This window comes from Dasypus novemcinctus, chromosome 15, assembly GCF_030445035.2.
Source record: "Dasypus novemcinctus isolate mDasNov1 chromosome 15, mDasNov1.1.hap2, whole genome shotgun sequence".
Taxonomy (NCBI): domain Eukaryota; kingdom Metazoa; phylum Chordata; class Mammalia; order Cingulata; family Dasypodidae; genus Dasypus; species Dasypus novemcinctus.
Genome location: NC_080687.1, coordinates 27,757,183 through 27,771,204, shown reverse-complemented (window position 1 = coordinate 27,771,204; position 14,022 = coordinate 27,757,183). Strand labels below are relative to the sequence as shown.

The following is a 14,022-nucleotide window of genomic DNA, read 5'->3' as shown; positions in this document are numbered from 1 at the left end:
AAGAACATTTCAAATCTAAAAACGTATTTCTCTTACTTCAAAGAGAAAGAACTGACTGATGAAACATGTTAAGGTTTGTTGCTGAATCTTGATGGTGGGTGTAAAGTTATGTCTCTCTACTTTTGTATATGTTAGAAAGTTTTCATGTTTTAAAGGATATACACAGGAAAGCGGATGTGGCTCAAGCAATTGGGCTCCCATCTACCATATAGGCGGTCCAGGGTTTGACACCCAGGGCCTCCAAGGCAAGTTGGCCCACATGGAGAGCTGGGCAGCAAGATGACCCAACAAAAAGAGACACAGAGAAGAGATAATAAGAGACACAGCGAACAAGGGAGGTGAGGTAGTACAAGGGCATGATCGCCTCTCTCCCACTCCAGAAGATACCAGGATCGGTCCTGGAGCTGCCCAATGAGAATAAAAGCAGAAAACAGAAGAACACATAGCAAATGGACAGAGAGAGCAGACAACAGAGTGGTGAAAAAATAAATAAGTCTTAAAAAAAAAAAAAAAAAAAGGGTATGCAGACACCCCACATACTTTTTGCTAGTTAGTTCCTTTAAAATCAGTAATTGTGGAAAAGCCTAAGAAAAAACTTTATTTAACAATTTCCAAAACAGTACAATTCAACTCTTAATTATCAATGCTAAGTGGAGCATACTATAGAATATTCAAAAAGGATAATACAAAAACAGTTCCAATTACAACTCCCCAAATAAAACAAAAAAGGAAAAGAAAATATAAAGCCTTTGGTCAGCTTAACTGTAGAAAAGTTGCCAAATTAACTTAGGAATTTTGTTAAAGATGAAAGAGATCTTATACATAATTCAGAGTTTGTGTAAGTGGTCTAGCAGTTCTGAAGCAATAGCAATCGCTCACTGGCTATCTGAGTATTAAGCATCACTATTACAGCTGTTAGTTTGGCCGCCAAACAAGCCTAACTAAATTTATTACTTACAGCAAAAGCTAGATCACCATGGTCACTTCTCTGGGTCTCTAGTTCCAGACTGACACCAACTTAGAGAAGCCAGATGCCAGGAAGCAGAAGCTATGGATTAAGGAGCCAATTCTAAGTTTTATAGTCCAAAGGGGAGGCAGTTGGAAAGACCCATGCCTAACTGGAGAGGATGAAAAGCAGGAAAGGCTCGTGGAGTTTCTCAGAGACTGTTTATCTCTCTCTGTTCCTAGAGGAACCAAGTACAGTAGTACCACCAGGACCTGGCTCAGGTGCAATTAAGCATTGGGGATGTGTCCTTCCTATACAAGGTTAGGCAGTCACAGCAGAACTGGTCCTCTACAAGTATTTGCAAGAATGTAATTCTGTTGTTACTATTCTTGGCAAGGTTTTTAAAAAATGCTACCTTGTTTCAACTAATTTTTAAAACCTGCTGAAAATGTTAAAGCTTCATATCACCCTTCTCCATAAACACATTTCAGAAGACAAATTACATATACAGCTAAATTAAACATGAGTTTATCGATGACAAACTTATGATCATATTGATGTTACAGTAACTTCTATATAATGCACTAAAACTTTCTTGAAAAAAACCTTCTGGTTATTGACTCTTACAACAGGTGTTATCTTTTAACTTTGATTTCCACTCCTTAAAAAAACTTTTGCCCTAGCAACTATAGCCCTCAGGATGTTCTTTAATTTCTCTAACCTTTTCCTCAGGCTCCTTTGCTGAATTGAATCCATTCACCTTGCTACTGATGAAAGGGTTGAATCAAAATCTTAAAAGATTTTTAATGAAAATGGCATAACACTAGGTCACCATCTCCACCTTCTCTCAGGTATTCTAGTAACACATCAACATTAAATGGTAACTTTTAAAAGAAAACAGCACAGCTGCACTAAATGGGACTATGATGAGGAACAGAAACAAGTAGTATCATGTGACTTTATATACCTCATCTCATTTAAATCTCACAATAGGCTAGATTTAGGTGGAAACGGAGGTTAAGAAGTTTAAGGTACTGGGCTCAAGCTCACTGCATGTTGCTGTGCTGTGACTCTGAATCCAGGAAGACTCCCCAGATTTTAAGCATTACACTATCCTACACTTTATCCAGGATCAATGAGGAAGGCAAGGACAAGGAGGCAAGGACAAGGACAAAGATTTAACTATCAATGTTCTTATTCAACATCAGTTAGATCTCATGGCCTCTCAGAGCCCGGAACTCCAAAAAACATGTAGTTCCATATACTGAATTTGCTCAGAAAAACTCTTCTTTGCTTTCACAATTAGCTCACCAAGTATTTTGTTTTTATTGGGGTTTTTTTCCATTTTTCTTTTTTTTAAAGGAGGTGCCAAGAGATTGAACCCGGGATCTTGTACATGGGAAGCAGCGCGTGCACTTAAGCTATACATGCCCTCCCCACTAAGTATTCTTCTATTTCTAACAATTACTCATATAGATTATAGTTCAGTTTAGACAATTTCATTTTATCAAATGGCATTGCTCCCTTTTTGGCTTTAGATGGCTCTCAATTTGTCATAAGGTTAAACACTAAGGATACTTGAACTTCAGATAATCACAAGCTAAAATACATTACTAAGCCATTAACATTTTCCTGATTTGCTTTTTTGGAAGTCATCTCAGTTGTCCATTTTCACAACATGCATACAGCATCTCTGAAAAATGCATAAGAAAATGATAATACTGGTGTAGGAGAGAGTAGTGAGAGAACTACACTCTGGCTGGAACATAGGGATGAGAGGGAGAATCTTCTGAATTTCGAACCATGGGAGTACAAATATAAGAGAGTCACAACATTTTTAAAGTCCTATCTTTTATTGTGTAAGACCATAACTCGTAAGTACCTTTTGGATGCTTTAAATGTATTCTCTAATCCTCACAATAAGCAAGACAAGTCCTATCTCCATTTCACAGATAAAAGAGAGAAATAAATTTAAAAAAAAAAAATCTTAAAAAAAAACAAAGCAACTCAAAGGTAGGTCACTTATTCAATCTGGTCTCCAAAATTATGAAGTACCTTTTCTGATTCCACCAAGGGTTTTTCATTCCCCGCCTAAGGTAAATACAGACATTCCCCAAGGTTCTTTCAATAGCTTAAACCACCTGTTCTTTCTCTAGACTCGACTCTACCTGAATTACTCCATTTACTCAAGGTTCATGGATGTAAGATCTAAGGCTTCAATCCCTCATCATCAACTTTGAATAAACTCAGTATAGCCAAAACCACTGCCACCAGTGCCCTCTCCCTTCCACTATGCACCAAGTTCCTGACATTTTAATAGTGCCTAACGCTTAGTTATTAAAACATCTGGAAGATGAATTGCATTAGCTATACAATATAAGCATTGCAATCAACAATATTTCTTTGCCCTCATGTCCCACACACCCAATTAATTTGTCCAAAATGTTGCTTAAATCTGTCACCCTTTTCCATTCCAACTGTCCTCACTAATCTCATGTGGACTTACTGCTACCCCTGCCTCTTCACTAGTTTCAACCTTCTACACAGCAGTGATGATTAAAAAAAAAAAAGTTGTCATTTAGCTGCTTAAAACCTTTCCCTACTTCTTTTCTACCTCACCAGAGGATGAAACCCAGTTTAACATGGCATCGTTTTTGGCCTGTATTTGCCTCTCTAGCCATTTCATGACTTTAGTACTTGTAGAACTTCATATTCCAGTCAACATTCACCTAATCACATCAAGGTAAGACCATTCCCCCCGACTCTTTTACTTTAGGAGTGTAAGAGAAGGAGCTCCCTCCTTTGGTCCATGTCTCTTCCTATGCCTAGCCTGACAGTCTCATTACTTCTCCACCTCTTCTTTAGTACCACTAAGGTATTTGCCCATCCAAGAAGTTTCCTAGCTTCCTTCCTACAGGAACAGCACTGAATTTGCTACACTATCTTATTACCTAATTTTGTCTTCCCAGCTAGATCTTGCCTGGAGGAAAGTAGTACACCATCTTTATTACAGTATCTCGCAAAATGCCCAGCACTTACTAAATGCTCGATAAATATTAGTTGAATGAACTAACCAAGAGGGTCTTGAAGACAGAGACAACTTCTACCCCTCCACCATCTCCATGGCATCAACACCTATGTCCTTCCTTTCACTGTTTCTTCTGCATTCTTCCAAGGCATTAGACCATATTTAGTGCCTACAGCATAACTAGTTAAGTATAAATGCTAATGGCAATTTGTTCTTCTCTCAACCTCCAACGGTATAGTTGTTTGATTTCCCATCACTAATTCCTGGATTTATCTGCTGATCATGTGTAGTTTGCTAAATGCCTCTAATTACTCCTTGCCGACCAGGTATCCTTTCACTTTTGCTACAGGTCTAGTTAAAAAGCAGGTCATTACCCATTAGAGTCTCCTCTGTTTCCACAGGGAAACGTTATCTCAGATGTGTTAGGTAATTTTTCAAACGTTCATAGTTATGAGAGCTATATCTTTACAATTAGGCTTCTTGTTCCAGACCCAAAAACTGTATTCTATATAACCTAGGTTTATTGTGAAACAATTATTTTCATTTGGTTTTCATATACATATATACACACACATACATACACACATATATAAATACATATCTTTGATATTCTATGAAATATGGGAAAAATGAAAGAGTTGCATTATATTTTAAAATCATGGAGAGATGACAACAAAACAGCTCCAGGTACTGCTTCCTTTGAAATATTAATTCTCCAGTCCCCTACACCTGTTAGTATGTCTGCTTTTGGAAACAGGCTACGCTGCATAATCTACACAATACATAGGCAACTGCAGAAAAATGTAACCTCACCCCCCCCTCCAGACAATTCTTTACACATAAACTAATCTCAGAAAAATCTTAGACTCAGTTAATTTTTCTGCCTCAAGAGCACCTTTTAAACATCCACTTAAGAACTGGACAAGGATGGCTGGTTAAATTTGGGGAATTAGCCCATCTACCTAACTCCACTTTTCAACATGGCTTCTGGGAGATAGATTACCCAGACTATCAGAGTACCATGTTCCTACAGTAAAATACAGAACAAAATCCTGCATTTTAAAGCCAAAGTTTAGTTTGAAATTATCCACCCCCAGTCTTATTTCCACAGATAGAGCGGGGTGACTCTTTTACAGAAACACGTGATTTTACCCAAATGCCACTTCAAGTACGGAAGCATACGGTAACTCTATCCCTACATAAAAATTCCACATACGAATAATGCAAAAATAAAAGCGAACATGTAAGTGCCTTCTAAACACAAGCATACCTAACGAGGAAACATAGCAGGATTATACACAAGTTTGCTACAGCGGAATATGAATCAAAAAATAATAAAAGGGATAAGCTTTGATTGGGATGGTAGTTACCCAAGTGAATCCAAGTGTCAAGATTCATCGTACAGTACACTCAGGTTCGTGCATTTTTGCACCTCAAAAGGGCGGGGGGGGGGGGGGAGGAGGAGGAGAAGGGTAGACCCTAGAAAAGGAGTGTAACCGAGACATTTAAAAATACGAATACACTATAACTTCTGTGCGTGTGTGTGTACTGTTGGACTACTGAAAGTGTTTTATTTCTGAAAGTAATTAAACCCTGTCCCAAATTTAAACTCCAATAGAAGAATGCTTCTGTCAGCTGGGATGTGCATCACACGGGTAAATTACTTTCTACTATTCTCAATCGGGTTTGCAAACGCTCACAATTTATATCTTCAGGCTGGCTTATTCCCCCGTCTTTACCCGCCGACCGAGGCTCAGACCACACTCAGAACCCCACCCCCTACTTCCTGCTCTCTCCTCTTCTCGCGCCAAAATCGCTTTCTTCCCTCTAAGCCTTTGCAGCTCAAAACAAGACCAGCTTTCCTTCCCAGCCGACGCGTGCGCCTGTCACACCCTGAGGCTTTCCGTACACCAAGGCTGCCAGCACCCTTCCAGCCTCTGCGGCTCCTTCTGAAGCCCCTCCCCAGTCCGGCTCCCTCACTCCCAACCCCCGTTTCGGTCAGTAAAAACACTCACATTTTTCGCTGTCGCTCGAACTCTGCTTTCTTCTCCTCCTCCTCCCGTTTCTGCTTCTCGTCCAGACTGCTCCGCTTGCTCACTGTGCGCCCGAAGATGTCGATTCGGTCGGGCGGGGACGAAGCGCGTTCCCGTTCTCGCTCGCGCCGGGACACAGCTGTGTTAGTGGAGCGCGAGCGGGACCGCGATTCCCGCCGGCGGTTCCGTTTACTTTCCCGGGATTTAGAACGCTTCCGTACTCGTTCCTTGTCCCGGGACCGCGACCGGGACCGGCTACGCTTCTTGTTGTGTTTGCTGCTCTTGGTGTGTTTGGAACGGGACGAACTCCGGCTCCGAGACCGACCCATCCTTCCAGGCGACGCTGGAACTAACGCTGGCCTGTCTTCAAACGCTCCCGGCTTCTATCGCCTCCGCCTTCGAACACAGACTAGCCGTTCTAGCGACACCAGAAGAAGAAAACGTACCAGTCAAATGACTTTTTACCGTCGCCTGAAGGCTACAACCACCACGAAGGCCGCCTTGTACGAGCAGGCCGCAACGACAAGACTTCCCTAAAATGGCAGCTGCGGCCGCATAGGCTGCTCGTCCCACAATGCCTTGCGTTAAAAAACGTGCCGTCGCGAGAACCCCGCCCTCAGACGATTATTGCCGAACACGAGGCGAAGATTTCCGAGTGCTCTCGGCTCTTTCCGCGCGTCCGGCCTGAAGCCTGAGCCAGAGACTCAAGCTTTTGCTTTGACACATTGTTGCTCCCTGGTAAAATGCCAACACTATTTAAAATGAATTAATCACGTTTTGGTAAGAGTTAAATGAAGCCTCAGCGTGAATTAAATCACGCTTGGGTATGAATTGCTTGATTCAGCATTATTTTGTAGACAGAGTGACAATGGGCACTTGATTCTCTAAGTTTCCTCATTTGGAGAATGGAGATAGCCACACTTTTTTAAGTCGTTGTGAGGCTGGCAGGAGATAATGTATGCTTAATATAATTAATTAAGACTTAATATAGGGCCTAGTATGCCAGTACTGATCTATATGCTTTGTGCACTGAGTTAAGTACTACTATTATACACGTTTTAATTGATGGGGAAGCTGAAGTCCAGAGAGGTTAAACTTGCCCAAGGTCTCAGAGCTAATTGTTGGGGGAGCAGGGATGTGGATGCATACTTGGGTAATACAATTCAAAGCCCTTAGTTATAACCAGTAAGCCCCATGAAGCCCTTGCCAAGGAAAAAGTAAGTTTCTCAATGGTATAACAAACTAATTGTGTCACTATTGAGCCGTCAAAGAAAAGGCAAAATCATTATTATTTGCAGATGAAAGGGAAAATCCAAGTGCCTCAATTTTAAAACTGAGGTAAGTTAAAGGATTAATTTGAGAGGATGACAGAATAAAAATTACTAATTTTCCTTTGAGTAAGCAAGAACTTATTTAAAATGAAATAATAAAAAGACTTACTCTACAATGGCACAAAAACTAAGATATTTGGGAATAAGTTGTAACAAGTTAGAAAAACTTCATGACAAGATACCTAAGCCTTTGCTGCAAGGCTGAAAGAAAACTGAAGTAAATGGAAAATTCATGCATTTTCTTTCACGGGAAGACAATATCAAAAACCACTAATTCTTCCCAAGTCAAGTTACAAAATTGATGCAGTTCTTATCAGAATCCCAAATTCTCTTGGGGATGTGTATATTAGAACAAATTAAGTTTAAAAATTTGTATAGAAATCATAAAGTTGTGATTATTAAGAAAACTGAAAAAAAGAGAGTAGTAAGAGTTTTCCCTGTAAAAAGTAAAATAAATGCCGAGGTATTAGCACAGAAATAGGAAAATAATAAGTGCAACAGAATAATAGAGCTATTCTTTTTCTTCAGATACATTAAAGTAAAATAACATTTGGTAATATAGCATGGATAGAATTACCCCATTATAATGGAAATATTTCTGCCAATCTAGGCTTCCCTTTGTTTATATATGGAAAGGTGTCAGGAATGATGACTATCTACTATTAAAGATAATTTGTTTCTTTAGTTGGATTTAAAAAGTCTTTTCTTTTGAAATGTTCTGCATATTGTGAGTTATTTACTGTGGTGGTTTGAAACTGTTATGTATCCCCAAAATGCATGTTCTTAAAGTTAATATATTCCTGTGGATGTGAACTCATTATAAGTAGGATTTTTTGATGAGTCTGCTTCAGTTAAGGTGTGACCCACCTTATTTCAGTATGGACCTTAACACTCTTATTATAGTCCTTTATAAAAGGGATGAATACAGCAAGAAGCAGAAAGCAAGGCAACATGGAAGAGAAGGGGGAGACCAGCAGACACCGCCATGTGCCTTGCCTTGTGACAGTGGAGTCCAGGATCACTGGCATCTAGTCTTCAGGAAGAAAACATTGTCTTGAGGATGCCTTGATTTGGATATTTTCATGGCCTCAAAACTGTAAGCTTGTAAATGAATAAATTCCCATTCCTAAAAGCCAACCCATTCCATTCCATTTGCTTTAAGCAACCTAGGAAACTAAAACATTGACAATAATATGATTTTTCACAAAAGTGTATGATATTTTAGAGAAAAGAATAATGAGATATTTCTTTTTAAAAGGACAATATGAGAAACTCCACAATCTAATCTATGGTAAGTGTGATGCTTTAATTTAGTGGAAAAAAATGGTTTATCATAAATGCTCATAGCATAGTTAAAATAAGGACATTAAGCATAAAATATAGACAATGAAGGGGGAAAAATGGTTTATCATAAATGCTCATAGCATAGTTAAAATAAGGACATTAAGCATAAAATATAGACAATGAAGGGGGACTGCTGGGAAGATGGAGGATTAGAGAAGCAGAGGGACCACTTCTCTCCCAGGAAAAGTATCTAGATGACAGGCAGATAGTGTCTGGAGGGCTGTTCTGGGGCTCAGGACACCAGGGAAAGTGAGACACCACCCAGAAGGGAGAGTGGCAAAGGAAAGAAGTCTCACCTGGATGGGAAAATCCCATGAGTAAAGTTGCAGAAGCAGCAGCTGGTGCCTATCCCCCAGCCTTAGAGCAAACAGCAGTGTGTGGACTACAGCTGTGGACCAGCTGCCCTGGACTGGTTGCTGAGGCAGCAGAGGGAGGAAGCGTGTGACCAGCCAAGACAGCAGAACAGCTTCTGAGGAAGTTTGTGAGGCTTGGCCAGTCCTGAGGACATTGCTTCCACAACACCCTCCACAGAGTTACAGTAAATTCATTCCCCCTAGCATCTGGGGTCTGAACTGAGAGTGCTACCGAAGAGTGCTGTCTGCTGACAGACCAGCAAAGTGCACAAAGAGAAGAGTAAAATAGTAACTCATAAATAAAAAAGGCAATCAGTGCCTTTACTGCCCCCTCTCCAAAACCCTTGTAAACTGGTCTGCATCCCACTACTGAGTCCTTAGCCCTGCTTTGAGCAGTTAAACAAGGGCAATCCTAAATTTCTAGGACAAATTGAACTAAGAGTCAAAGAACAGTGGTAGCACAGTGCTACTTAACAGTAACTCCCTAGGTAAGAGAGAGAAACTGAACATTGGAGTAAACCCAAAATCATAACCAGATGCCTAGAAATCAGCATAAAATTATAAGCTGTGCTAAGAAAAAGGAGATATGACTCAGGCAAAGGAACAAATCAAAGCTCCAAATGAGACCCAGGACTTTCATTTTTTAAGGTTTATTTATTTATTTCTCTCCCCTCCCCCCCTCCCAGTTGTCTGTTCTCTGTGTCTATTTGCTGAGTGTTCTTTGTCTGCTTCTGCTGTTGTCAGCAGCATGGGAATCTGTGTTTCTTTTTGTGGTGTCATCTTGTTGTGTCAGCTCTCCGTGTGTGTGGCGCCATTCCTGGGCAGGCTGAACTTTCTTTCGTGCTGGGTGGCCCTCCTTACGGGGTTCACTCCTTGCACGTGGGGCTCCCCTACACGGGGGACACCCCTGCGTGGCACGGCACTCCTTGCGTGCATCAGCACTGCGCATGGGCCAGCTCCACACGGGTCAAGGAGGCCCGGGGTTTGAACCACGGACCTCCCATGTGGTAGACAGACACCGTAACTACTGGGCCAAGTCCACTTCCCGAGACACAGGACTTGAAACAACTAATCAATGAAGTTCACACAAATCTCCTAAACCAAATCATGGAGTTGAAGGGCAGCATGGTTAAAGAAATAAAAGAGGCAACGGACTTGGCCCAGTAGTTACGGCGTCCGTCTACCACATGGGAAGTCCGCGGTTCAAACCCCGGGCCTCCTTGACCCGTGTGAAGCTGGCCCATGCGCAGTGTTGATGCGCCCAAGGAGTGCCGTGCCATGCAGGGGTGTCCCCCGTGTAGGGGAGCGCCACGCGCAAGGAGTACACCTGTAAGGAGAGCCGCCCAGCACGAAAGAAAGCGCAGCCTACCTAGGAATGGTGCCGCACACACATAGAGCTGACACAAGATTATGCAATAACAACAAAAAAGAAAAACAGATTCCCATGCCGCTGACAACAACAGAAGCTGACAAAGAAGATGACGCAGCAGATAGACACAGAGAACAGACAAGCGGGGTGCGGGGGCGGGGGGAGAGAAATAACAAATAAATAAATCTTAAAAAAAAAAGTCACCTTCTCAATGAGCCTACTCTGTCCACCCTATTAAAAATTGCTACCCACTCCTACCCTCCCATATCCCCTACCTCTGCCTTTAAAAAAAAATTTAAAAAAATAAAGAAATAAAAGACATGAAGAAGACACTGGGTGAGCACAAAGAAATATTCGAAACCTTGGATAGAAAAATTAATAAAGTTTATGGGAATGAAAGACACAATAAGTGATCATAAAAATACAATAGAGCACACAACAGCAGATTTGAAATCATGGAAGAAAAAAATCAATGGCAGGAAGGACAGAACTGCTGAAATTGAAAAGAGAGAAGAATGGAGAGAGAAAACAATGGGGAAAAATAAGCAGGGTCTTAGGGAGTTGAATGATATCTTGAAGTGCACCAACATTCGTGTTGTGGGAGTTCTAGAAGAGAAGGAAAAGGGAGCAGAAAGAATATTTGAGGAAATAATGACCAAAAATTTCCCAACACTCATGAAAGATTAGAATATACATGTCCAGAAAGCACAGCATACTCCCGTAAGAATAAATCCAAATGGACCCATCCCAAAACACATAATATTCATAATTCCAAATGCTAAATATAAAGAGAAAATTCTGAAAGCAGCAAGGGAGAAGCAAAATATTACTAACAAGGGACATCCAGTAAGACTTAGTGCAGAATTCTCTTCAGAAACCATGGAGGCAAAAAGGCAGTAGTATGGTATAATCAAAATACTTAAAGAGAAAAGTCATCAGCCAAGAAATCTTTATCCAGCAAAATTATCCTTCAAATATGATGGTGAGTTTAAAATATTCACAAGTAGACAGAAACTAAGAGAGTTTGTAAACAAGAATCCAGCTCTACAGGAAACACTAAAGGAACCTATGCAGGTAGAAAAGAAAATTCAAGAGAGAGAGGCTTAAAGGAGAGTGCAAAGAGTGAAGATTATCAGAAAGGGTAACTAAAAGGGTAAAAAGATGGACAAAAATAAGATATGGCATATGAAAGCCAAAGGATAAAGTAGTTTAAGTAAGTAATGCCATTACAGTAATAACATTGAATGTTAGTAGATTAAACTCCTCAATCAAAAGATATAGGCACATAGAATGGATAAGAAAACATGAGTCATCCATATGCTTTTTGCAAGAGATTCACCTTAGACCAAAGGATGCAAATAGGCTGAAAGTGAAAGGTTAGAAAAAGATATCTCACAAAAATAGGAACCAAAAGAGAGTAGGGGTAGCTATACTAGTGTCAGACAAAATAGACCTTAAATGCAAAAAATTAGTAAGAGATGCAGAAGGCCATTATATATTAATAAAAGGCACAATCCACCAGGTAAAAGCAACATATATAAATATCTATGTACCTAACCAGGGTTCCCCAAAATACACGAGGCAAACTGGAAAAACTGAAAGAGATCTATAATAATAGTTGGGGACTTCAACACACCACTCAAATCAATAGATATAACAACTAGACAGAAGATGAACAAGGAAACAGAGAACTTGAACAATTAATAAATGAGCTGGACCTGATAGACACATACAGAACACTGTACCCCAAATCAACAGGTTACACATTCTTCTCAAGGGCTCAAGGATCTCTTTCCAGGACAGAACACATGTTGGGCCATAAAACAGCTCTCAATAAATTTTAAAAAACTGAAATTACACAAAATACCTCCTCTGATCATAATGGAATGTAGCTGGAAATCAATAATAAGTGGGAAGGGGGGAATTTGCAAATATATGGAGGCTAAGCAATGCACTCCTAAGCAATCAATGGTGCAAAGAAAAAATTGCAAGAGAAATTACTGGATATCTTGAGATGAATGAAAATGAGAACACGACTTATCAAAACCTATGGTGATACGTGTTGAGAGAGAAATTTATAACCCTAAATGTCTATATTTAAAAAGAAGAGTGCTTGCTTCAGTAGCACATATACTAAAGTTGGAACAATCCAGAGAAGATTAACATGGTCCCTGCACAAGGATGACATACAAATTCATGAAGTGTTCCATATTTTTGAATACTGTTCATCAATAAAAAAGGAACCAACTAATGGTGTATGGATCAAATTGGATGGTTGCCATACTGAGTAAAAAAGGCCAAACACCAAAGGTCATATACTATATGATTCCACTTATATAACATTCTCAAAATGACAAAATTACATAGTTGCAAAACAAATTAGTGGTTGCCAAGGGTTAGAGGTGGTGGGGGTAGATGGACTATAAATGGGTAGCACTAGGGAGATTTTTGTGGTAACACAAAAATTCTGTGTCTTATTGCAACAGTGGTTTATGTGAATCTACACGAATGCTGAAGTGATATAGAGCATATGCACATATTGTATCAATGCCTAGAGTCTGGTTTTAATATTGTATTATAATCAAATAAACTGAGCCATTGGGAAACCAGGGTGAAAGTTATGCCAGATCTTTCTGTACTGTCATTGCAACTTCTATGAATGTATAAATATTTCAGAATGAATAATTAAGGAAAACAGAAGAGTGTCCTCACTTTTATTTTTAAGAGAAGTTGTAACATAAAACTAAGGAATGCTTCTGAACAGTAAAAGAAAGAAAGATTGTATATATGAGGAAACAGATAAAATACAATGGATCTATCCCAGAGGTAAACATCCATTAAAAGGAATAATAAAACAAAACAGCATAGAAAGCAGATGGGAAGCAGTTATTGAAGAAATAATGCCAAAACATTCTCAGAACTTAAAGACACATGTTCCAAGATACTCAAGGTTAATTGAGTATTCATCATTATAAATTGATAAGGAATACACAAGCCCTATTACCCTCTTTTAAACTATCAGAGCACCAAGATGCCAAAAGATAAGCAGACTTGATTGATGAATGATCATGGAGGTTCAGGTTGATGGGCAGCAGGCTAAACTTAACCACATGTATTCAAACTCCACAGGTCAAGGCCCACCATTCTCCATCCCTCATTCTCTCCTTCCAGTGTCTCAGAAGAAAACCTGGTGCTGCTACAAGCCGGTGTCATCAGAAAACTTCCTACACATATTCCATTTATATATAATTACTTGACACTTAAGTACCGATTTTGCATTCCTTGACCTTAAACATTTCTCATGTTTGTATTGTAAGAAGGATGACAGGATTCCCCAGAGCACAGACATATCTAGTACAGCACTCTTAGCAGAGGCCATCAGACTGAAGATCTTCTCTTGCTGGTGTTCTTTGGCTTTTATATTTTTACAATAAAAGCTTCTTATTTCTTTTTTTAAAAAAATGTACATATGTTATAAGATACTTAGATTACACAAATGTTACTTAAAAAATATAAGGGACTCCCACATGCCCTACTCCCCAACCCTCCCACATTTTCCCACATCTTTCATTAGTGTGGTACATTTTTTACAATTGATGAACACATTTTGGAGTATCG

General features: G+C 39.8%; 1 protein-coding gene and 1 non-coding gene across 3 annotated transcripts in view; one reads left to right on the top strand and one right to left on the bottom strand.

Moving 5' to 3' along the window:
• ARGLU1 (arginine and glutamate rich 1) overlaps positions 1-8,469 on the bottom strand; it is a 28,076-nt gene extending 19,607 nt beyond the window's left edge. For both annotated transcript variants that reach the window (XR_011645809.1, XM_004458375.3), the window contains exon 1: positions 5,990-8,469. Coding sequence is in view for 1 of the 2 variants with exons in the window: in XM_004458375.3 (XP_004458432.1) it covers positions 5,990-6,336 (347 nt within the window). In the remaining variant the exon portion in view is untranslated. The remainder of the gene's footprint in view (positions 1-5,989) is intronic.
• Positions 8,470-12,513: 4,044 nt separating this feature from the next.
• LOC111764119 (U6 spliceosomal RNA) lies at positions 12,514-12,620 on the top strand. Its single transcript, XR_002796802.1, has one exon. It is a non-coding gene; the product is annotated as a U6 spliceosomal RNA (small nuclear RNA).
• The last annotated feature ends 1,402 nt before the right edge of the window (positions 12,621-14,022 follow it).